We start from the raw sequence: 24,934 nt of genomic DNA, 5'->3' as shown, positions 1-24,934 counted from the left end.
TGGGATTTGAACCAAGCTTTGCTGATTGGCCGGCCAGCCACGACCACTACCAATCAGCGATGTTGGCTCGAGATTTAAACCCCACTGCACTGATTGGTCGTGGACGGCCAAGCGCGACCAATCAGTGATATTGGTGCGGGATTTAAACACCGCTTCACTGATAATGTAGATATTTTACCTGGAAAATCCTGTGTTTTCATTGCATTATTCTTAAATCTTCATAAATAATCTACATACATATTCTAGAATACCCGATGCATTAGAATCGGGCCACCATCTTGTGATCTATAACCACCTTACTGGCTGCCATTATCAGATATAATCGCCACACCGTCTGCCCTTATGAACCATGGCCTATACCATGGTTGTCCCCTCTCCACTGTTTTCCCTTACACTCGCTATATCTCCAAACTGCTAATCTTTCTCTATACTGTGCTCCCATTTCAGGCTGCCCCTTCTCCATATCCATTCTATGCTCCCTTTTCACATTATGCCCTCATACCATGCACCACGTTGTACCCCCTCCACATATTGTCACCCTACCCAGTATGATGGTCACAACACAGCTGCCCAAACAGTATGATAGCCACAACAGCCCCCTGATAAACACTACGATGTACACCACAGTCCCTTGTAAAATATGGGCACCATAGCCTCCCTATACAGTATGATGTCCTCAACAGCCTCTTACACAGTATGGCCACCACAGCCCCCAACACAGTATGGTCATCAGAGCCCCCTTTACAGTTTGTACAATGACACTATATACAGAGCTCTTGCATATGTCACTGGTGATCCCTGTATTACCTGTATACTGACACTATATAGAGAGCTCCTGATTGTGGCCATTTGTTTCCTGATGCTAGCAGTCATTTTGTTTCATATATATTTAGTCTGGCTGGGATAGCACGCGCGCGGGGTCGCGTGTGCAACAGGAACAAGTGCTTGGCAGTTAGACAATGGCAGTTGGACAGGGCAGGAGACAGGTAAGGTGCATAAGTTCTTCAAACAATCATGCTTCTTGGTCAGTCATACTACATTATGCATTGATCATATCAATCTGCTTATTTGTTTTTACTTCTGCTTTCTCACAACTCACCCGCCCTTTAACACATTCTGGGCACTCTCTCTATATCCACCCCTCCCCTCTCCCATGTATAACTCTGAGGCTCTACTGACATTTCTTACTCACTCCAAACCAGCCACTACCTCCATGCAGCACTCAAAACGTTCATACAAATTATCCCACCACCTGCTATTTGTTTTTTCTCCTTCTAGTTGCAGGAGACATCTCCCCCAACCCTAGGCCTTCCTCCACCAGCATACAGTCATGGCCAAAAGTATTGACACCCCTGCAATTCTGTCAGATAATACTCATTTTCTTCCTGAAAATGATTGCTAACACAAATTATTTGGTATTATTATCTTCATTTGTCTTAAATGAAAAAACACAAAAAGAATTGTCCTAAAGCCAAATTGGATATAATTCCACACCAAACATAAAAAAGGGGGTGGACAAAAGTATTGGCACTGTTCGAAAAATCATGTCATGCTTCTCTAATTTGTGTAATTAACCGCACCTGTAACTTACCTGTGGCACCTAACAGGTGTTGGCAATAACTAAATCACACTTGCAGCCAGTTGACATGGATTAACCCCTCTGTGACCTTAGACGTACTATCCCGTCGAGGTGCCCTGGGCTTATCTGACCCTGGACGGGATAGTACGTCATAGCCGATCGGCCGCGCTCACGGGGGGAGCGCGGCCGATCGCGGCCGGGTGTCAGCTGCTTATCGCAGCTGACATCCGGCACTATGTGCCAGGAGCGGTCACGGACCGCCCCCGGCACATTAACCCCTGGCACACCGCGATCAAAGATGATCGCGATGTGCCGGCGGTGCAGGGAAGCACCGCGCAGGGAGGGGGCTCCCTGCGGGCTTCCCTGAGCCCCCCGCAGCAACGCGATGTGATCGCGTTGCTGCGAGGGTCTCCTCACCTCCTTCCCTGCTCGAGCCCCGGATCCAAGATGGCCGCGGATCCGGGTCCTGCAGGGAGGGAGGTGGCTTCACAGAGCCTGCTCAGAGCAGGCACTGTGAAGCATGCAGCGCTGCATGTCAGATCAGTGATCTGACAGAGTGCTGTGCAAACTGTCAGATCACTGATCTGTGATGTCCCCCCCTGGGACAAAGTAAAAAAGTAAAAAAAAAATTTTCCAAATGTGTAAAAAAAATTAAAAAAAATATTCCAAAATAATGAAAAAAAAAAAAAAATATTATTCCCATAAATACATTTCTTCATCTAAATAAAAAATAAAAAAACCAATAAAAGTACACATATTTAGTATCGCCGCGTCCGTAACGACCCGACCTATAAAACTGTCCCACTAGTTAACCCCTTCAGTAAACACCGTAAGAAAAAAAAAAAAAAACGAGGCAAAAAACAACGCTTTATTATCATACCGCCGAACAAAAAGTGGAATAACACGCGATCAAAAGGACAGATATAAATAACCATGGTACCGCTGAAAGCGTCATATTGTCCCGCAAAAAAAGAGCCACCATACAGCATCATCAGCAAAAAAATAAAAAAGTTATAGTCCTGAGAATAAAGCGATGCAAAAATAATTATTTTTTCTGTAAAATAGTTTTTATCGTATAAAAGCACCAAACCATAAAAAATGATATAAATGAGGTATCGCTGTAATCGTACTGACCCGAAGAATAAAACTGATTTATCAATTTTACCAAACGCGGAACGGTATAAACGCCTCCCCCAATAGAAATTCATGAATAGCTGGCTTTTGGTCATTCTTCCTCACAAAAATCGGAATAAAAAGCGATAAAAAAATGTCACGTGCCCAAAAATGTTTTCAATAAAAACGTCAACTCGTCCCGCAAAAAACAAGACCTCACATGACTCTGTGGACCAAAATATGGAAAAATTATAGCTCTCAAAATGTGGTATTGCAAAAAATATTTTTTGCAATAGAAAGGGTCTTTCAGTGTGTGACGGCTGCCAATCATAAAAATCCGCTAAAAAACTCGCTATAAAAGTAAATCAAACCCCCCTTCATCACCCCCTTAGTTAGGGAAAAATAAAAAAAAATGTATTTATTTCCATTTTCCCATTAGGGCTAGGGTTAGGGCTAGGGTTAGGGTTAGGGCTAGGGTTGGGGCTACAGTTAGGGTTGGGGCTAAAGTTAGGGTTAGGGTTTAGATTACATTTACAGTTGGGAATAGGGTTGGGATTAGGGTTAGGGGTGTGTCAGGGTTAGAGGTGTGGTTAGGGTTACCGTTGGGATTAGGGTTAGGGGTGTGTTTAGATTAGGGTATCAGTTATAATTGGGGGGTTTCCACTGTTTCGGCACATCAGGGGCTCTCCAAACACGACATGGCGTCCGATCTCAATTCCAGCCAATTCTGCGTTGAAAAAGTAAAACAGTGCTCCTTCCCTTCCGAGCTCTCCTGTGTGCCCAAACAGGGGTTTACCCCAACATATGGGGTATCAGCGTACTCAGGACAAATTGGACAACAACTTTTGTGGACCAATTTCTCCTGTTACCCTTGGGAAAATACAAAACTGGGGGCTAAAATATAATTTTTGTGGAAAAAAAAATATTTTTTATTTGCATGGCTCTGCGTTATAAACTGTAGTGAAATACTTGGGGGTTCAAAGCTCTCACAACACATCAATATGAGTTCCTTAGGGGGTCTAGTTTCCAAAATGGTGTCACTTGTGGGGGGTTTCTACTGTTTAGGTACATTAGGGGCTCTGCAAACGCAATGTGACGCCTGCAGACCATTCCATCTAAGTCTGCATTCCAAATGGCGCTCCTTCCCTTCCGAACCCTCCCATGCGCCCAAACGGTGGTTCCCCCCCACATATGGGGTATCAGCGTACTCAGGACAAATTGGACAACAACTTTTGGGGTCCAATTTCTCCTGTTACCCTAGGGAAAATACAAAACTGGGGGCTAAAAAATAATTTTTGTGGGAAAAATTTTTTTTTATTTTTATGGCTCTGCATTATAAACTTCTGTGAAGCCCTTGGTGGGTCAAAGTGCTCACCACACATCCAGATAAGTTCCTTAGGGGGTCTACTTTCCAAAATGGTGTCACTTGTGGGGGGTTTCAATGTTTAGGCACATCAGTGGCTCTCCAAACGCAACATGGCGTCCCATCTCAATTTCTGTCAATTTTGCATTGAAAAGTCAAACTGCGCTCCTTCCCTTCCGAGCTCTCCCATGCGCCCAAACAGTGGTTTACTGCCACATATGGGGTATCAGCGTACTCAGGACAAATTGGACAACAACTTTTGAGGTCCAATTTCTTCTTACCCTTGGAAAAATAAAAAATTGGGGGCAAAAATATAATTTTTGTGAAAAAATATGATTTTTTATTTTTACGGTTCTGCATTATAAACTTCTGTGAAGCACTTGGTGGGTCAAAGTGCTCACCACACATCCAGATAAGTTCCTTAGGGGGTCTACTTTCCAAAATGGTGTCACTTGTGGGGGGTTTCAATGTTTAGGCACATCAGTGGCTCTCCAAACGCAACACGGCGTCCCATCTCAATTCCTGTCAATTTTGCATTGAAAAGTCAAATAGCGCTCCTTCCCTTCCGAGCTCTCCCATGCGCCCAAACAGTGGTTTACTGCCACATATGGGGTATCAGCGTACTCAGGACAAATTGGACAACAACTTTTTGGGTCCAATTTCTCCTGTTACCCTTGGTAAAATAAAACAAATTGGAGCTGAAGTAAATTTTTTGTGTAAAAAAGTTAAATGTTCATTTTTATTTAAACATTCCAAAAATTCCTATTAAACACCTGAAGGGTTAATAAACTTCTTGAATGTGGTTTTGAGCACCTTGAGGGGTGCAGTTTTTAGAAAATGCCCAAGTGTGACACCATTCTATCATATAGACCCCTCAAAATGACTTCAAATGAGACGTGGTCCCTAAAAAAAAAATGGTGTTGTAAAAATGAGAAATTGCTGGTCAACTTTTAACCCTTATAACTCCCTAACAAAAAAAAAAATTGGTTCCAAAATTATGCTGATGTAAAGGAGACATGTGGGAAATGTTACTTATTAAGTATTTTGTGTGACATATCTCTGTGATTTAATTGCATAAAAATTCAAAGTTTGAAAATTGCGAAATTTTCTAAATTTTCGCCAAATTTCCGTTTTTTTCACAAATAAACGCAGGTACTATCAAAGAAATTTTACCACTATCATGAAGTACAATATGTCACGAGAAAACAATGTCAGAATCACCAGGATCCGTTGAAGCGTTTCGGAGTTATAACCTCATAAAGGGACAGTGGTCAGAATTGTAAAAATTGGCCTGGTCATTAACGTGCAAACCACCCTTGGGGGTAAAGGGGTTAAAGTTGACTCAACCTCTGTCCTGTGTCCTTGTGTGTACCACATTGAGCATGGAGAAAATAAAAAAGACCAAAGAACTGTCTGAGGACTTGAGAAACCAAATTGTGAGGAAGCATGAGCAATCTCAAGGCTTCAAGTCTATCTCCAAAGACCTGACCTGTGTCTACCGTGCGCAGTGTCATCAAGAAGTTTAAAGCCCATGGCACTGTGGCTAACCTCCCTAGATGTGGACGGAAAAGAAAAATTGACAAGAGATTTCAACGCAAGATTGTGCGGATGTTGGATAAAGAACCTCGACTAACATGCAAACAAGTTCAAGCTGCCCTGCAGTCCGAGGGTACAACAGTGTCAACCCTTACTATCCGTCGGCATCTGAATGAAAAGGGACTGTATGGTAGGAGACCCAGGAAGACCCCACTTCTTACCCCGAGACATAAAAAAGCCAGGCTGGAGTTTGCCAAAACTTACCTGAAAAAGCCTAAAAGGTTTTGGAAGAATGTTCTCTGGTCAGATGAGACAAAAGTAGAGCTTTTTGGGCAAAGGCATCAACATAGAGTTTACAGGAGAAAAAAAAGGCATTCAAAGAAGAGAACACGGTCCCTACAGTCAAACATGGCGAAGGTTCCCTGATGTTTTGGGGTTGCTTTGCTGCCTCTGGCACTGGACTGCTTGACCGTGTGCATGGCATTATGAAGTCTGAAGACTACCAACAAATTTTGCAGCATAATGTAGGGCCCAGTGTGAGAACGCTGGGACTCCCTCAGAGGTCATGGGTCTTCCAGCAGGACAATGACCCAAAACACACTTCAAAAAGCACTAGAAAATGGTTTGAGAGAAAGCACTGGAGACTTCTAAGGTGGCCAGCAAGGGCGAGGGCCAGCATGGGAGTCCAGACCTGAATCCCATAGAACACCTGTGGAGAGATCTAAAAATGGCAGTTTGGAGGAGGCACCCTTCAAATATCAGGGACCTGGAGCAGTTTGCCAAAGAAGAATGGTCTAAAATTCCAGCAGAGCATTGTAAGAAACTGATGGTTACCGGAAGCGGTTGGTCGCAGTTATTTTGGCTAAAGGTTGTGCAACCAAGTATTAGGCCATGACTACATTACTCTCCTCCAGCTGCATATAGAAACCCTGCTAATCTTATTAACATTCAGTGCATGCCTTTGCCTATCGCTTTCCACTGTGCTCTCTGGAATGCACAGTCTGTGTGTAACAAACTAACGTACATTCACGATCTTTTCATCTCTAATTCCCTTAACCTTCTGGCTATTACAGAAACCTGGATCCAGCACTCAGACACCACCGCCGCTGCCATTCTCTCATTTGGTGGGCTGAAATTTTCACATACCACCAGACCTGAGATCAGACAGGGTGGAGGTGTTGGTTTGCTCCTTTCATCACAATGTGCTTTCCAGGTCATCCCCCGGTTCCCTCGCTTACATTTCCTTCCTTTTGAAGTCCACGCCGTCAGACTCTTTAAGTCCTTCTCCTTGCGGGCGGCGGTTGTTTATCGCCCTCCAGGCTCCTCCCGCCTGTTTCTAGACCACTTTGCCACCTGGCTTACTCACTTTCTATCCTGACATCCCCACCCTCATCATGGGAGACTTTAACATCCCCATCAATGATCCCTCTCTCCCCTCTCATCTTCTTTCTCTAACTTCTTCATTCGGCCTCTCACAGTTTACTATTTGTCCTTCGCATGAGGATGGGAATACTCTGGACCTGGTTTTCTCCCGTCCCGGATCGCTGCACGACTTATCTAACTCCCCTCTCCCGCTCTCGGACCGCAACCTTTTTTCCTTCTCTGTCAAGAATTGTCTCCTCACCCGGGACACCCCCCACTTACCACACTTATCGGAATACACGTACCATTAATACCCAGCAGCTTATGGACAATCTCCACCCATCTTTAGCCACCATCTCCTCCCTCTCCTGTCCAGACTTAGCATTGTCACACTTCAATAATACATTGAAGAATGCCTTAGATGAAACAGCACCTTCTACACGCAGAAAGACCCGACACAGACAACGGCAGCCCTGGCACACTATGCAAACACTCTTTCCTCAGCATTGCTCAAGGTGTGCAGAGCGGCAGTGGCGAAAATCTCTCTTAGCAGAAGACTTCATCTACTATAAGTTCATGCTCAAAACCTAAAACTCTGCCCTTCATCTGGCCAAACAATCCTACTTCACCACCCTCATCACCTCACTATCCAACAACCCAAAACGACTTTTTGAAACCTTAAACTCTCTCCTGAAACCTAAAGTACAGGCCCCCATCACCAATCTCAGTGGTGAGGATCTGGCCACTTTTTTCCTAGAAAAAATCAACCACATCCATCAGGATATCTCAGCCCAATCTCCTCAGTGCCTGGATCCCCTTTCCTGCCGCACCTCAAGCTCACTAGACGTCTTTGAGCCTGTTTCAGAAGAAGTTTCCAAGCTCCTCACTTCTGCTCGGCCTACAACCTGCAACATTGACCCCATTCCTTCACATCTCCTGCAGTCTCTCTCACCACTCACCTGACTTAAATATTTAACCTCTCTTTCTACAGGTATTTTTCCCTCATTTAAACATGCCATCATAACCCCTTTACTTAAAATGCCATCCCTGGACCAGAACTGCACTGCTAACTACAGACCTGTCTCTAACCCTTCCTTCATCTCTAAACTCCTGGAACGCTTGGTCCACTCCCGTCTAATCCGCTATCTCTCAGATAACTCTCTTCTCGACCCCTTACAATCTGGTTTCCGCTCTTTACACTCCACTGAAACTGCCCTCACTAAAGTCTCTAATGATCTAATAACGGCAGAATCCAGTGTTCATTGCTCTCTGCTGATTCTTCAGGATCTCTCTGCTGCATTTGACACTGTGGATCACCAGCTCCTTCTCACTATGCTTCGCTCCATAGGACTCAAGGACACAGCCCTCTCCTGGTTCTCCTCCTACCTCTTTGACCGCTCCTTCCCTGTATTTTTTGCCGGCTCCTCTTCCTCTCCTCATCCCTTTACTATCGGGGTTCCGCAGGGCTCAGTCCTAGACCCCCTCCTCTTCTCTCTATACGCGGCCCCTATTGGACAATCAGCAGATTTGGGTTCCAGTATCATCTCTATGCTGATGACACCCAGTTATACACTTCTTCCCCTGACATCAACTCTACCCTAATTCAAAATACCAAGCATTGTCTGTCTGCTGTCTCTAACATCATGTCCTCCCTCTATCTGAAACTAAATCTCTCCAAAACTGAACTTCTTGTGTTTCTCTCTTCTAACCTCACTCTACCCAACATCGAAATTACCCTGGAAGGTTCAACCATAACTCCCAAGCAGCATGCCCACTGTTTTGGGGTCATATTCGACACCGACCTTTCCTTTACTCCCTATATCCGATCACTCACTCGCTCTTGTCACTTGCATCTGAAAAACATCTCCAGAATCCGACCTTTTCTCACCTTTGAAACTGCTAAGACTCTTACTGTCGCTCTTATTCATTCTCGTCTGGACTACTGCAACTCTCTTCTGATCGGTCTCCCGCTTACCAAACTTTCTTCTTTCCAATCCATCTTGAATGCGACAGCTAGGGTCATATTTCTGTCCAACCGCTTCACCGATGCCTACATCTTGTGCCAGTCATTACACTGGCTACCCATTTGCTACAGGGTCCAGTATAAACTCATCTCTCTCATCCACAAAGCTCTCCACAGTTCTGCACCACCTTATATCTCCTCTCTCATCTCCGTCTATTGCCCTACACATGCCCTCCGTTCTACAAATGACCTAAGACTAACATCCCCCGGAATCCGAACCTCGCACCTCCGTCTCCAAGACTTCTCTCGTGCGGCGCCAGCTCTCTGGAATGCACTTCCCCAGACGATCAGGATGATACCTAGCCCCGACCTATTCAGGCGCGGTTTAAAAACCCATCTCTTCAAACAAGCCTACCACATCAATTACTCAGTAAACTAACTTTGCCCTGTTCCCTCCTTCCAAATATTATTCTGAATCTGCACCCTACTATTCATCTGTTTCCACACCCTCCATGCACACAAACTGCACTTGATACTTGACTATTGCACTTAAACACACAGGCTGATGACCGGATCATGCAGCTTTATATGAAAATCCCTATTTATTATAATTGACAGACCTGAAATAACAAGCACTTTTCACCTATTGTGTCCCCCCATTTCCTTGTAGATTGTAAGCTTGCGAGCAGGGACCTCACTCCTAATGTCACTGTTTAAATTGTCTTAACTTGTATTGAATTTATTGTCTGGACATGTCCCCGCTTAATTGTAAAGTGCTGTGGAATATGTTGGCGCTATATAAATAAAAATTATCAGTGATCACTGTATTACCTGTACACTATTTACAGAGCTGTGTATAACGTCACTGGCAATCACTGTATTACCTGTACACTGACACTAGATACAGAGCTTATGTGTACAATTTCACTGGTAATCACTGTATTACCTGCACATTATACACTATATACAGAGCTCCTGTGTATGTCACTCTCTGGTAATCACTGTATTACCTGTACACTGATACTATATACAGAGTTCCTGTGTTTGATATCACTGATGACTATTGTATTACCTGTACACTATATACAGAGCTCCTGTGTATAATATCATAAGTGATCCCTAAATCACCTGTATACTGACACTATATACATAGCTCCTGTGTATAATGTCACCAGTGATCCCTGTGGTACCTGTACACTGACACTATATAGAGCTCCGGTACATAAGGTCACTGGTGATCCTTGTATTAACAGTACATTGACACTATTTACAGAGCTCATGTGTATAATGTCACTGGTGATCCCTGTATTACCTGTACACTGACACTATATACAGAGCTCCATGTCATGTCACTGATCACTGCATTATCTGTACCCTTACGTTATATAGTATCTCCAGAGCTACTGTGTATGTCACCAGTGGTAATATTAGAGCTATTAGTACTGTGGTTTTTATTCATGATCAGTATTGTATTATTATTCGGCCACTATTGGTGGTAATAAGTGATCTGGTGGTATTATTGGTCTTGGTATAGTAGATTATGGATAGTGATCACTTGTTCACTCTAATGTTAATAAGGGGAATATTTTTTTTTTCATTAGAGATAATGTACAATAACAAATTGTATTGTGGTACCGTGTTAGCCAGAAAAATCGATGTGACTACTTTTCTGCTCAATGATGACAGAAGTATTCTAGGAGTTATACCTTTTATTGGCGAACCAGAAAATATGTTTGCAGCTTTCAGAGCACAGTGGCTCCTTCTTCATGCAAGATTACAAATAGATTAATAAGAAACAAGCACAATATTGAGGGTATGTGCACACGTTCAGGTTTCTTCGCGTTTTTTTTTGGGCGATAAAACCGCATTAGAAACTGCAGACATATGCATCCTATCATTTAGAATGCATTCTGCAATTTTTGTGCACATGATGCTTTTTTTCCACGAAAAAAAAGCATTGCGGTAAAAAAAGCAGCATGTTCATTAATTTTGCGTTTTTTTTCGTGTTTTTCCTGCTATTCTATGCATTTGGAAAAAACGCATCAAACGCTCAAAAAAAAAAAAACGCGAAAAAAATGCATGCGGATTTCTGGCAGAAATGTCAGGTTTTTGTCAAGAAAATTTCTGCCAGAAATCCTGACGTGAGCACATACCCTTAGCAGGACATTTGTTCAGGAGGGTGGGAAAGTGTGATGCCTCCTAAGGCCGGTTTCACACGTCAGTGGCTCCGGTACGTGAGGTGACAGTTTCCTCAGGTACCGGAGCCACTGACTCACGTAGACACATTAAAATCAATGCATCTTTTCAGGTGTCATCGACTTTTTGCGGACCGTGTCTCCGTGTGCCAAACACGGATACATGTCAGTGTTTGTGGGAGCGCACGTATTACACGGACCCATTAAAGTCAATGGGTCTGTGTAAAACACATACCGCACATGGATGTTGTCCGTGTGCCGTGCAGGAGACAGCGCTACATTAAGCGCTGTCCCCCCCACTGGTGCTGAAGCCCCATTCATATCTTCCCTGCAGCAGCGTTTGCTGTAGAAAAGATATGAATATTAGTGTGTAAAATCAATATCCAGGTCCCCACCCCCTGTGCCCCCCCCCCCTTCCCCCTGCTGTGATTAAAATACTCACCTGTCTTCCGGATCCCTCGCAGCGTCCTTTCCTGGCCGTACCTTGTACTGTATGAGCGGTCACGTGGGGCCGCCGATTACAATCATGAATATGCGGCTCCAACTTCCAAAGGGGTGGAGCCGCATATTCATTACTGTAAATGAGCAGCCCCACGTGACCGCACAGGGGGTGGGGACCTGGATATTGATTCTACACACTAATATTCATATCTTCTTTACAGCAAACGCTGCTGCAGGGAAGATATGAATCGGGCTTCGGCACGATGCCAGGGACAGCGCTAAACTTTAGCGCTGTCTCCGGCACGGTGCGTGTGGTACCCAGTGGGCACACGTGTGCCATACTGATGTGCCACAGAAACGCACCGGCACACGGACACAGATAATTCCGGTACCGGAAATATCTGGACGTGTGAGACTGCCCTAAAGATAAGCCGAGGAAATCAAATTAGGCATTTTCTTACAAATGGAGAGGCAGAGGGAATAACGTTTTTAGTTATCCTGAGTCCATTAGAGATGAACTACTTGGAAGTTTAACCCCTCCCTGTCCTGCGACATACCATTACACAATAGCGAAGATGCACTTACAGGGATTCTCCGGTGAATACTAGTAATCGCCTATCCACAGCGGAAGTGATACGTTATTGATTGGTGAGGTTCCAACTGCTGGGACCTACTCAGATTGGCGGAATGTGGAACTTCTATTATGATTAGAATGGAGCATCTTGGATGACTTGACTACTGATCCATCCATCCATTTATTCCCTATGTGACAGTGAGTGCTGCATGTGGCTTTTTTTTGGCAGTCCCAAAAAGGATGAATGGCGCTGTGGTCAGACATCCCCCAGTTGGCTAAAAGCTCCACATTCTCCCAACAGGTGAGGTTTCCAATGGCCGGCGCCTCCAGTGACCAATAAGTTAGGACCTGCCTAACCTATGGATTGCGGTAGCGGTGCACAGTAGAGTATGGGAGCCGCCTGTGCCTGTTAGGCTACTTTCACACTAGCGTTGGCCCGTCGCAGTGCGTTGAGGCCGACGTACCGACGCATCCTGTGCCAACGCAGCACAGCGGGGGCAGTGGATGCATTATTACAATGCATCCGCTGCCCCATTGTGAGTTGTGGGGAGGAGGGGGTGGAGTTCTGGCCGTGCATGCGTGGTTGGAAATGGCGGACACAAAGCACCAAAAAACATTACCAGCAACGTTTTTTGGTGCCGATGGTCCGCCACAACTGTTGCGATGTGTGGCAATGCGTTGCTAATACAAGCCTATGGAGAAAAAATGCATTCTGCAAAACAGCGCATTGTGATGTGCGTCGTACGACGCTAGTGTGAAAGTAGCCTTACAGTGCACGCTCCACTATAAGGGGCTAACAGGCATTGCATAGAGCTGGAGTGTGGCCCCCTAGAGTCAGTTCCTCCTGAGGGCCCCAAACCCCCCAGTCCAGCCATCTGGAACACACTTTTTCTTAGCAGCAATGTGCCGAAGGTGTGCGCCATGGCGGACATATCGTGTATTCCCGCATATGTGCTGGCTGGGCAGGCGCTAGAATATCACCAGCACGCAATGTAAGGTCACTGTGGAGACGACCTGTTCCTGTGACATTGGAGACGATACTGAGGGATATACTAAGCCCAGAGTCACGCAGGGCACCGGTCAGCTGAGACGCACGCTCCCTACGCAGCGCTCGCTTCACTGGGGTCACGTGACTGAAACCGCCCTTTGAGCAGCAGCCAATAAGAATATAGGAGTTTTAATGACGTAGGTAGCAGAAGCCAATTAGCTTGGCGTTAGAGGTGCAGGGGCGGGGAGCTGACGTCACGGAAGGACAAATTTATCAGGTCTGGAGGACGTTCGCCCTCTGTTAGCCGGTGACGGCAGTGTGAGCGCCATCTTGTAGGTGAGTGCGGCAGGCCGCAGTGTGGGGGAAGCCTCGGGCCTCTCGCCGGCTAGTAATGTGGGGGACGCCGCTCTGGCCGGGTTAGCGCTGTGAAGAGCCGGTTGTACCGCTGTGTGCCCGGAGCTCGCTTGTAGTCGGCGCGGGGACGTTTGGCCTCGTGGCTCTAGTGAGCCGTATATGCGGGGTTACACGGGGTGTGCGGGGGCGACACATTCTGCTTCAGGCCCCCGGCAGCTATAATGGCAGCAGTGGCCTCCAACCAGCCCGGGGGCCAGGGATGCCACACACGGGGTTTCACCAATGGCGGCGTCCATAGTGCCTGGGTTACAGACTTGCTCTGGTGCCCTCGGGCTGCTCCATGTCTCTGGAGAGGTTGGTGGTCCGAGCCTTTGTGTCCAGAGAGCAGTCGTTCATGCTGGTGGTGATGGGAGCAGGCCACACCAAGGGTGCACCGAGTGTCTGAACCTCCGACTCCTCCATTTCCATGACTCCCACTCCACAGCCCTGGTTGGAGCAGTCATTCTGTGCTGACAGACTTGAACATAATTGTCTTAACTTGCAGTTGAACACATAATTAATACAGATAGGAGATCTAATAGATCCGGCTCATTGTGGTGAGCAGAGCCGAGTGATCCAGGACACCCATCACTGGTAAAGAGGACTTTCCCACAGTGACCAATCATATCATATTATATCTTTTGTTTCTTAGAAGCCTTTTTTTAAATGAAAGGGGACATCTGATTGGTTTCTTGGACAACCGGCTGCAGCACTTTCCTTGTGACGTGTTCTGACTCTCCATCCATGTGCAGCACCAGCCTCAGATTCTTCTGTCCGCTTAGTTGTCCCATCCAGATACTAAAGTCTAATAGTCTACCATTGTACTCTCTGCAGATCTACCGACTGTACTTTTCATCAGTGTGTGGCTACCATACATGTATGATGACGGGCCTACTTTATATCCACAGCTGCCACCATGTACTCCACTGTAGCCCAGTTAGCCCGGGTGAACCCGTTTAATGCTCCTCACTTCCAGTTGGGACCGGAGAATGTGACTTTACGGAAGAACGGTTCCTCCCAGGTCCAACCAGTTCGCCGGCTGGCTGCTGCTGCGGCTGTGCAGGAAGGTATGTGTACATAGCCGTGACACCGAGGGGTCCTAGTGACCGCGCACAAGCTGCTACATTGCCTGCACATTCCATCCATTATCTTACTAAATAGTGTCTGGCAGATCCAGCTTGTAGGATCAGGATATGATCTTGTATAGGTCACTTTTTTCAAGGTCATATCATTTTCAATATGAAGGCCTTGAGTAAATAACTGGAACGACTTCTTACCATTAACTCTTCAGAAGCAATAGTGATTTGCCTCATGCAGATGTTATCTAGAATTTCTGTGGTTATATTCTCCATACTGTCTATGAAAGTGTTGTCTCATCTGGCCTATTAGCCGGACTAACGTGACGACGTTCAAACATTGATCCCTTCCTACAACATGACGTACATTTACGACATGCGGGTATGTGAGCTGTGCCTGTACGATGTCGCCGGGCGATCATGAAAGTCATCAATAAACGTCGTCTTGCAGGAATCAAGTCCTCACATGACTGTCAATAGAAATATAGAAAAAAAATTAGAGCTCTCAGTATATGGCAATGTAAAAAAAAAGCGTCTTTTAGAGTTTGTCAGCAGCCAAACATAAAAAAAATATATAAAACTGGCATCGAAGTAATCATGCCAACCTGAATAAAGTCGCCTAATCACTTATACCGCATGAGGAACAGCATAAAAAAATAAAACCGATTTATTCTTCCTTCTAAAGATCGCAGTAAGTCTCAACACGTTTATCCTGCGCTCAACGCTGAGTGCTTACAGTGGGATCTTGGTGTAAATCTCAGTAATATGTGATTCAGACAGAACCCCCAGTGGAAGATTCCCTATAATGAGGCAATCTGGCAGACGGCGTGCATAAAAGCGCAGTACGCCACAGTTTTGTGCACTTCTGAGGAGGACACTGTTGAACAGAGGCCAGACGAAGTCCTGAGTAACTCTGCCTCCTCATTATAGTGAATGGATCCTTTGGGGGTTTCATCTGATCCATGTTCAGAGACTTAGATGGTAAACCCAATGTAAGTACTCAGTGTAGAGCGCTGGATAAATGTGATCACAAAATGTTATGTAAAATGTGTCCCCCCCCCCCCCCCCCCCCCCCAAAAAAAAAGGCAAATCTGCACTCGGGTACATCTTCTGTTAATTGAAATATAGTGGGCTTCCATATTATTATTAGCACAAAGGCTATGGATTCTTGCTCCTCCAAAAGAAATCCAGCAAATTCTCCCTCCTTCTAAGGCCATATCCACACGTGCAGTAATTGGTCAGTTTTTTTTTTTTTATATATATATCTGTATTTATAAGCCAAAATCATTATAGGAATAATCAGAGGAAAGTATAATAGAAGTACGGCACCACTTTTGCATTTTTCACCTACTCATGGTTATGGCTTGCAAATACTGAACGTGACCTATGCCACAAAATGTGCCTAAACCACACGTTTGGCATTTCTGTAGAGATGAGAACCCGTCTAATTTATGGGTACATGTCTCCAGAATCACGAGCTGGGCACAGTATATAGGAGCTACAATGTGCGGCACTACAAGTCAACTAATACACACACACATATGATGGTGGCCCGATTTTAACACATCAGGTATTCTAGAAAATGTATAGTAGTATATAGCACTGCCCACGTAGTATATAGCAATGTGGGCACCATATCTCTGTTAAAAAAAAAAAAAATAATAATAATTAAAGTAAAAAAAGTTATATACTCACCTTCCTGCGGCCCCCTGATCCAGCCCAGGCGTTTAGCGATGCTCCTCGCGACGCTCAGGTCCCAAGAATGCATTGCGGCAATAACACGTGGTGATGTAGCGGTCTCGCGAGACCGCTACGTCATCTCCAGTCATTGCCGCAATGCATTCTTGGGACTGGAGCGTCGCGAGGAGCATCGCTAAACGCATAGGCAGCATCAATAGTAAAAAGTTGGTCACAGGGTTAATAACAGCGTTAACGGACTGCTAAACCGCTATGGGGGCAGTAGGGAGGTGGCAGTGACTGGAGGGGAGTAGGGAATCATCAACGTGGGATTTCTGTGACAGACAAACAGACGGAAGTGACCCTTAGACGATTATATAGATTTTTTTTGTGGATCTCCAAAATGTCGCAAAAACTGCGTAATGCATAATATTTTACACAATTTTTCAGGCAAAATGACACTTTGAATTGTGGTTTTGGAGGGCAAATATCCCTTTATTGGTTGTTAGTAACGCTGGATGCACATGTCCATAAACGGTGTGTGCACGGACTGCAGTATCCGACAACTCTTCTGACCTGCACAGCCTCCTGTGCTTACAAGGCGACTCAGTTCAGGAGCCCTGCAGCTAGGTCAGGTATTACTCTCTAGGCACAGATTATATTATGGGTGTGTGAATCCAGCTTACGTCCAGCACTAGTGTCTTACTGTGGTGAGAATAATTTTATTCACACTTACTGTATTGATTTTGATTAAACAGAGGACTATAGCTGTGCGTATGGATCTGGGAAATTCTTTGCACTATGCGGCTTTGGTGGAATCATAAGCTGTGGTACAACGCATACTGCAGTGGTCCCATTAGATCTGGTTAAATGCAGAATACAGGTTTGTCTGCATGTATCCTGGAGTGTAAACTAACCAGTGTTTCCTAAATGAGCTTGTTGTGCCACTAAACAGCGCATGTTTGTTATAAAAGCATGGTGTGTTCTGGTTTGTTCATGCAGGAGAATACAGTTGTGAATATGGCTCGGCACAGTTCTATGCAATTTGTGGCTTTGGTGGCATCCTCAGTTGTGGTATAACACACACTGCAGTTGTACCTATGGATCTGGTGAAATGTCGAATTCAGGTTGGTATAACACGATCACATTAACATTCTGGTGTGTCCCGGTTGTTTTTTTTATTTAGATTTAAGCTGAATCTGTAATATGCCAAATAATGTAAATGTCCCCCTTCTACCAATGTGGCTTTGCAGCGCTTTCCCATAAAGAGGGTGATCCAGTCACTGCCCCCAAATAGGTATTTAGTAATGATGAGCGAGTGTACTCTTGCTCGGGTTTTCCGAGCATTTGACTGCTCGGAGATTTAGTTTTCATCACGGCAGCTGAATGAGTTACAGCTACTACCCTGCTTGATTACATGTGGGGATTCCCTAGCAACCACGCAACCCCCACATGTACTCAGCCTGGCTAGTAGCTGTAAATCATTCAGCTGCCGTGATGAAAACTAAATCTCCAAGTACGACTGTACTCGTTGCTTGGAGATCACTCACACGAGTACAGTCGCTCATCACTAGTATTTAGTTGTCATCTTCTGTCCTTTTTTCTGCAGATTAGATAAATCTTACTGAAGTGAAGCACATGTTTAATGATGAACATTAATGGGAATGTACCTAGCTTTGAATTTTGATTCCCTATCCTAAACTTATCGCTAGATGGGGGTGTGACCTTTGGGACCCTCACAATTCCAAGAACCAGGTCATTATTAGTCCTGTGTGAATGGAGCTATGGTCAGTCGTGTGCACATCCATCCATTCATTCTTAATGGGACAGGCGTAGGTAGCTTATCTCTCATTAGGAGTAGTGATGAGCGAGTGTACTCGTTGCTCAGGTTTTCCCTAGCACGCTCGGGTGGTCTCCGTGTATTTGTAACTGCTCGGAGATTTAATTTTTGGTGACGCAGCTGCATGATTAATGGCTGCTAGCCAGCCTGAGTACATGTGGGGGTTGCCTGGTTGCTAGGGAATCCCCACATGTATTCAAGCTGTCTATCAACTGTAAATCATGCAGCTGAGGCGACGAAAACTAAATCTCCGAGCAGTTGCAAATACTCGGAGACCACCCGAGCGTGCTAGGGAAAACCTGAGCAACAAGTATACTCGCTCATCACTAATTAGGAGTCAAAGGATCGGATGTGCACATGATCCACCACTGCTCCATTCACATGGAGCTCTTTCAGAGCCCTGGTTCACGGATTGGTGAATTCCTGATCTCTGAAAACCTTATAGCCTAGCCCATGGACAGGAATAATTTTCAAATTTGGTACAACCCCTTTGAAGGTTATTTGAATCTAAATTGCATTGAACTCTTGTCAAAAGTCTAACATATTCTGTTATATTGGAAAGTCTGTGGATTGGTTACTGCAAATTCCATTTGTACTGAGCACTTACAAATAGTAAACCATCTTTTTATATACAGCATGTTCCCTATTTGAGCAGAGTCTTGCAGATTGTCATCTGACCTTCTCTTCCATTTACATGTGTCCCTCTCTGAGCAACTTCTTATTGTACTGTCGAAGGTGCTAAACGAGAGTTCTCTTGTCATACTATAGACTTTTGGCAGGTGTTTCCACACAGTTGTCCTCCACCTTTTTGTAGTCCTGATCATGCAACTGTTAATTAAAAGCTGTTTAACCTTGCCCATTTTTGTCTTCTAATCTTTTTTATTCTTTTAAATTGTAGGTTGATCCTCAGAAGTACAAGAGCATTTTCAATGGCTTTTCAGTAACGCTCAAAGAAGATGGTGTCCGTGGTCTTGCTAAAGGATGGGCACCTACCTTCATTGGCTATTCAATGCAAGGATTATGCAAGTTTGGATTCTATGAAGTTTTCAAAATCTTGTATGCAAATATGCTCGGTGAGGTAAGACTATACATAAAAGATTTAATTGAGTATTTAGTTTGACTTTCATAGAATCATAGAATGGTAGAGTTGGAAGGGACCTCCTGGGTCATCTTGTCCAACCCACTCCTCAAAGCAGGATTCACTAAATCATCCCAGACAGATGTCTGTCCAGCCTGTTTGAAGACTTCCATTGAAGGAGAACTCACCATCTCTCGTGGCAGCCTGTTCCACTCATTGATCACCCTGTCGAAGTTTTTTCTAATATCTAATCTGTCTCCTCCCCTTCAGTTTCATCCCATTGCTTCTAGTCTTTCCTTGTGCAAATGAGAATAAAGATGATCCTTCTACAATGTGACAGCCCTTGAGATATTTGTAGACAGCTATTAAGTCTCCTCTCAGTCTTCTTTTTTGCAAGCTAAACATTCCCAGATTCTTTAACCTTTCCACATAGGACATGGTTTGCAGACCGGTCACCATTCTGGTCGCTCTTCTCTGAACTTGCTCCAGTTTGATGTCGTGTTTTTTTTATAATATGGTGCCCAAAACTGGACACAGTATTCCAGGTGAGGTCTGACCAAAGGGGAGTAGAGGGCAATAATGACTTCACGTGATCTAGACTGTATGCTTCTGTTAATAAATCCCAGAGTTGCATTTGCCTTTTTTGCTGCTGCGTCACACTGTTGACTCATGTTCATTTTATGATATATTCGTATACCAAGTCTTTTTTCACATGTGCTGTTGCTCCCCCCTCTCTAGTATTAGCCATCCTCCTAGCTTTGTCATCAGCAAATTTAATCAGTTTACCCTCAATTCCTTCATATGAATCATTGATAAAGATGTTGAACAATACAGGGCCCAGAACAGAACCCTGTGGTACCACACTTGAGACATTCTTCCAACTGGATGTGCAGCCATTTATGACCACTCTTTGGGTCCGATCACTAAGCCAGTTATGAATCCACCTAACAGTTACCTTGTCCATTCCATACTTAGTCCTTTTTTTTCCAATAAGGATGGTGTGAGATGATTTTTCCAATGCTTTTAAGTTAAGATATAGTATATCTACAGCAGTTCCCTGATCCACCCATTCAGTTAACGGTTAAACTGTAAAGTGCTGCGGAATATGTTGGCGCTATATAAATGATGATTATTATTATTATTATTCAGTGATTTTGTAGAAGGAAATTAAGTTAGTCTGACGTGACTTATTAGTTACAAACTCATGCTGACTGTTTAATCACTTCATTCTTACCCAGGTACTTACATACATGTTGTTTTATAATTTGTTCAAAGATCTTTCCTGGTATGAATGTCAGACTCACCGGCCTATAGTTCCCTGGGCCTACAATCTTCCCCTTTTTGATAGGAACAACATTTGCTCTTCTCCGGTCTTCTGGGACTTCTCCTGTTCTCCAAGAATTTTCAAAGATTATGGAGAGTGGTTCAAAAATTTCTTCTATCTCCTTCAGTACTCTGGGGTGTAATCTCTCGACCTGGAGACTTGAATTAATTTGTTAGCTAAGTGTTTGCTCACCATCTTTCTGTTTATAGATATCGTGGATTCTTCTATTACTTTAATAGGACAGTCAAGATCAGTTGATGTTACATTTCCTTACTGAGAGAAAACAGATGCAAAATAGGAATTAAAAAGTTCTGCCTTCTCAACATGCTTTCTTACCATTTCATCATTTTCATCCTGTAAAAATCCTATAGCATCTTTTGACTTTTCTTTTACTTTTGACATATCCCAAGAATTCTTTTTTTTTTTTATTGCAATTGACGTCTCTTGCAAGCCTTAACTTGTCAGCTTTAGATAATCCGATTCGTGCACTGCAGGTTCTGCAGACATCAGTATATTCTTTAGGTATGCCTCTTTTCATTTGATTAACAATTCTTTCTTCATTTTTAGCATGTTTTAAGTTCCGTGTTCATCCATCGTGGTTCCCTATGTTCACACGCTTCCTTTTTATGCAAATTAAAAGCTGCGTTTTACATTACCAGCAAACATTATGAGCTTTCAGAAATCTCCTGCACTCCTTTTTTTTTTTTTTTTTTAAATACCCCTTCACGACATACGCCGTACTTGTACTGTGCATGTTGTGTCTCCCCCTTTGATGTGCGCTCCTGCACTGAGCCGACATCTTTCCAGGCACATTAGCTGTTTTGAACAGCTGACATTTGCCTCTAACAGCGGCGGGGGGAATCGCGATCCACCTGTGGCTAACTAGCTAAATGCCTCTATCAATCTGACAGCGGCATTTAACATGCTTCCACCGAGAGCGTGTCACTAATCACGCCCATCGGTGACAGCCACATGATCGCAGGTCAACGCTGGGTTTGCATGACAGCCCGGGTTTGTAGCAGACCCGTGTGGTTGTCATTGCCGGATTGCTGAGTGCCGCCCAGCGGTCACCGCTCATAGCAAGTCAGCATTTTAGCTACATGGAGCGTGCTGGAAATCCCACCCATCGGTGACCCTGATCACGGGGAAACTGATGGGTTGGCATGACAACCAGAGGTCTCCAGCAGACCTCTATGGTTCATTGCCGGATTGCTACGAGCGCTGCCTGGTGGTTAGGATGGCAGTTAGGATTAGTGCAGTTTAATTAAACTGTTTGCTATCCACATATCACTAATCACCAACCAAGGTGTGAAATGAACAATACCTGACCAACTCAAGGGCTGACCAAGTGTATACAATTTCCCAACCAATTCAACTCCCTTGCTGTTGCATTTGTGTAATTTTTCATGAACTCTTCTGAACGGTTTTGTTTAAATAATGATTATTGTTTTCAGAACTAAAATCTTTTTCCACTAAATTTGCAAAATTTCCAAAAATGGCTTTGATTTCACATATGTTTAGCATTGGTGCCCTGTGTTCATGCTTCTGTGCTGGAAGCAAAGCTGAGCTTTGTCATCCTGAAAAACCTGCTTTTTGTAAGTAGCTTCTGTACTGTTAAAGGTACCGTCACACTAAGCGACGCTGCAGCGATACCGACAATGATCCGGATCGCTGCAGCGTCGCTGTTTGGTCGCTGGAGAGCTGTCACACAGACAGCTCTCCAGCGACCAACTATGCCGGTAACCAGGGTAAACATCGGGATACTAAGCGCAGGGCCGCGCTTAGTAACCCGATGTTTACCCTAGTTACCAGCGTAAAAGTAAAAAATACAAACACTACATATTTACCTTCCGCTGTCTGTCCCTCGGCGCTCTGCTTCTCTGCCCTGTGTAAGCACAGCGGCCGGAAAGCAGAGCGGTGACGTCACCGCTGTGCTTTCCGGCTGGCCGACGCTGACACAGGGCAGAGAAGCAGAGCGCCGAGGGACAGACAGTGGAAGGTAAATATGTAGTGTTTGTTTTTTTTACTTTTACGCTGGTAACTAGGGTAAACATCGGGTTACGAAGCGCGGCCCTGCGCTTAGTAACCCGATGTTTACCGTGGTTACCAGCGAAGACATCGCTGAATCAGCGTCACACGCCGATTCAGCGATGTCAGCAGGAAGTCCAGCGACGAAATAAAGTGCTGGACTTTCTGCAGCGACCAACGACATCACAGCAGGATTCTGATCGCTGCTGTGTGTCAAACTGAACGCTATCGCTAGCCAGGACGCTGCAACGTCACGGATCGCTAGCGATATCGTTTAGTGTGACGGTACCTTAAGAGATCAGATTTTGCTGTAGGACGAAACGCTGCAAAAACTCAACGTGTGAACATTGCTTAAATGTCCAATGAAATTGCGTTCTTTAAGGTCAAAGGAAGAATGTATGTAGTAGTCGTAGAATGTTCTTTATTTATTGTTTGTTTTTTTTTATTTTTTTTCAGGAAAATACCTACTTGTGGCGCACATCCCTGTACCTGGCTGCATCTGCCAGCGCTGAGTTCTTTGCAGATATTGCTTTGGCTCCAATGGAAGCTGCAAAAGTACGTATCCAAACACAGCCAGGATATGCCAACACTCTGCGGCAAGCCGCCCCCAAGATGTATGCTGAAGAAGGAATTTGGGCGTAAGTGCTGGTTCATTTCCTCCTTATTACCGCTGTTCAGTCACATGCTCCCTTAGATCCACCTTTGGGGTTGTTTTATCTCGTTCTGAGTTCAGCTGGTTCACTCCCAGCGGTTCCAGTTCAGTGACAACCAGCAACTTTTCCGGTTGTACAGTCAAAGGTGCTTGAGTCATTGGCATGTAAGAGTAATATACCTTCACATTAGCCATTTATGTTCTAATGGCAGCAGCTGCAGTATGACTGTGCCGTTTATCACCTTTAGAACATGGCTATTGTGTGGACAGTGATGCGCTTTGTGCTTAGTTTACACTGTCAGTTTGGGCTGACAAACTCATGTTAAAGTGCAGCATTTAAAAGACTTCTTATTCATAATTTAAATATTAACTTGCACAGGTTCTACAAAGGTGTTGCTCCCCTGTGGATGAGGCAGATTCCATACACCATGATGAAGTTTGCCTGCTTTGAACGTACAGTTGAAGCCCTGTATAAACATGTTGTTCCCAAGCCACGCAGTGAATGTTCAAAGGGCGAACAGTTGATTGTCACTTTTGTCGCTGGTTACATTGGTAAGTTTGTATCAACTCCTTTAAAATGGGGAACTTTAAGCTGCTTTGCTGAGTTTTCTAGTAATCGGCCTTGCATTTGCTGTCTACTTCCCAATAATATCTCTGTAAAATGGTATTTGTTTAGACTATTCACTTGATGGGGGATTCAGCTGCTGTGTGTTTACCACTGAACCGGGCCTCTGAAATCTCTAGCCTCTGTCATCTGGGCATTTCACAGCCTCGTTTGTAACCTGTCACGCCCCTTCTTAAAGCCTTTACTTTAACATGTCTATTTCTACATAGCAAAATACAATCTCCTAAATGTTCAAATTGAGCAGCTGTAATGGTCTTTGGACAGGAAGTTTTTTTGCTATGAACTCTGGATGAGTCTCTTTCTTCACCCTTTCACTGTATGCATTACATTTCAGTACTTCACAAGCTTTCTTTTTGATTTTAGCTGGGGTGTTCTGCGCTATTGTGTCCCATCCTGCTGATTCTGTGGTCTCTGTGCTGAACAAAGAAAAGGGAAGCACTGCTGTCGAAGTCCTCAAGAGGCTTGGACCAAAAGGTACAAATCTCCCCCTAGATTGAATAGTTTCCCTCCTCATTCCCCTCTCTCTCCACCCTTGTTTCACCTTTTCTTTGCATTTGTAGGAGTCTGGAAGGGGCTGACTGCTCGTATTATCATGATTGGTACCTTAACCGCTCTGCAGTGGTTCATCTATGACTCCGTGAAGGTCTACTTCAGACTTCCTCGTCCTCCTCCCCCTGAGATGCCAGAGTCTCTGAAGAAGAAGCTTGGCCTGACCCAGTAAACACATGGACTAAAATAATGTAAACTTACATGACTTTAAAGGTTTTATAAAGGAAAACTCAACCATGTAGGATCTACCATTTCCCAGATGTAATTATTGGTTGTATGTTCACTCTGCTTGGTAGCTAACCTGTCAATTGATTTTACCAGTGTGGTTGTCTGTTGAAATAAACAGAAGGTCCACAAGAATGGAAGAATGTATCTTCTGGCCTTTGTGTCCTATCCCTTTCTTAATTTACACAGGTCACCCTCCAACCTGCATGCAAGACAGTTGAAGGGAATATCATTAGGTTTCTTATAGACAAATTAAAATAACCAGCTCACCTGGTTGTGTTGAAGCACGGAATATAAAGGACCATTTGTAAAACGAATGTAGAGAAAATCCAAATTAACCAGTTTTCCACTTT

The 24,934-nt window shown here is 44.4% G+C and overlaps 1 protein-coding gene and 1 non-coding gene across 2 annotated transcripts; both read left to right on the top strand.

Moving 5' to 3' along the window:
• The first annotated feature begins 13,346 nt into the window (after positions 1-13,346).
• On the top strand, positions 13,347-24,728 carry LOC138675858 (solute carrier family 25 member 3-like). The gene is made up of 8 exons (XM_069764442.1): positions 13,347-13,450; positions 14,416-14,574; positions 17,263-17,387; positions 18,999-19,178; positions 22,987-23,168; positions 23,562-23,734; positions 24,171-24,281; positions 24,368-24,728. The coding sequence occupies exons 2-8, from the start codon at positions 14,424-14,426 to the stop codon at positions 24,526-24,528; spliced, it is 1,083 nt and encodes a 360-aa protein (XP_069620543.1). The 5' UTR covers positions 13,347-13,450; positions 14,416-14,423; the 3' UTR covers positions 24,529-24,728.
• LOC138677749 (small nucleolar RNA SNORA53) lies at positions 23,210-23,453 on the top strand. The gene has a single exon (XR_011321142.1). It is a non-coding gene; the product is annotated as a small nucleolar RNA SNORA53 (small nucleolar RNA).
• Positions 24,729-24,934: the final 206 nt, after the last annotated feature.

Source organism: Ranitomeya imitator, chromosome 4 (assembly GCF_032444005.1).
Source record: "Ranitomeya imitator isolate aRanImi1 chromosome 4, aRanImi1.pri, whole genome shotgun sequence".
Classification (NCBI taxonomy): domain Eukaryota; kingdom Metazoa; phylum Chordata; class Amphibia; order Anura; family Dendrobatidae; genus Ranitomeya; species Ranitomeya imitator.
Note: the sequence above shows the minus strand (reverse complement) of the source record. Positions and strands in the feature narration are given on the sequence as shown.

Coding starts and splice junctions, on each gene's coding strand:
- LOC138675858 (XM_069764442.1), top strand. CDS start 14,424: ATGTACTCCACTGTAGCCCAGTTAGCCCGGGTGAACCCGTTTAATGCT. Junction 17,388..18,998: donor TGGTGAAATGTCGAATTCAG/GTTGGTATAACA, acceptor TTTAAATTGTAG/GTTGATCCTCAGAAGTACAA. Junction 19,179..22,986: donor ATGCAAATATGCTCGGTGAG/GTAAGACTATAC, acceptor ATTTTTTTTCAG/GAAAATACCTACTTGTGGCG.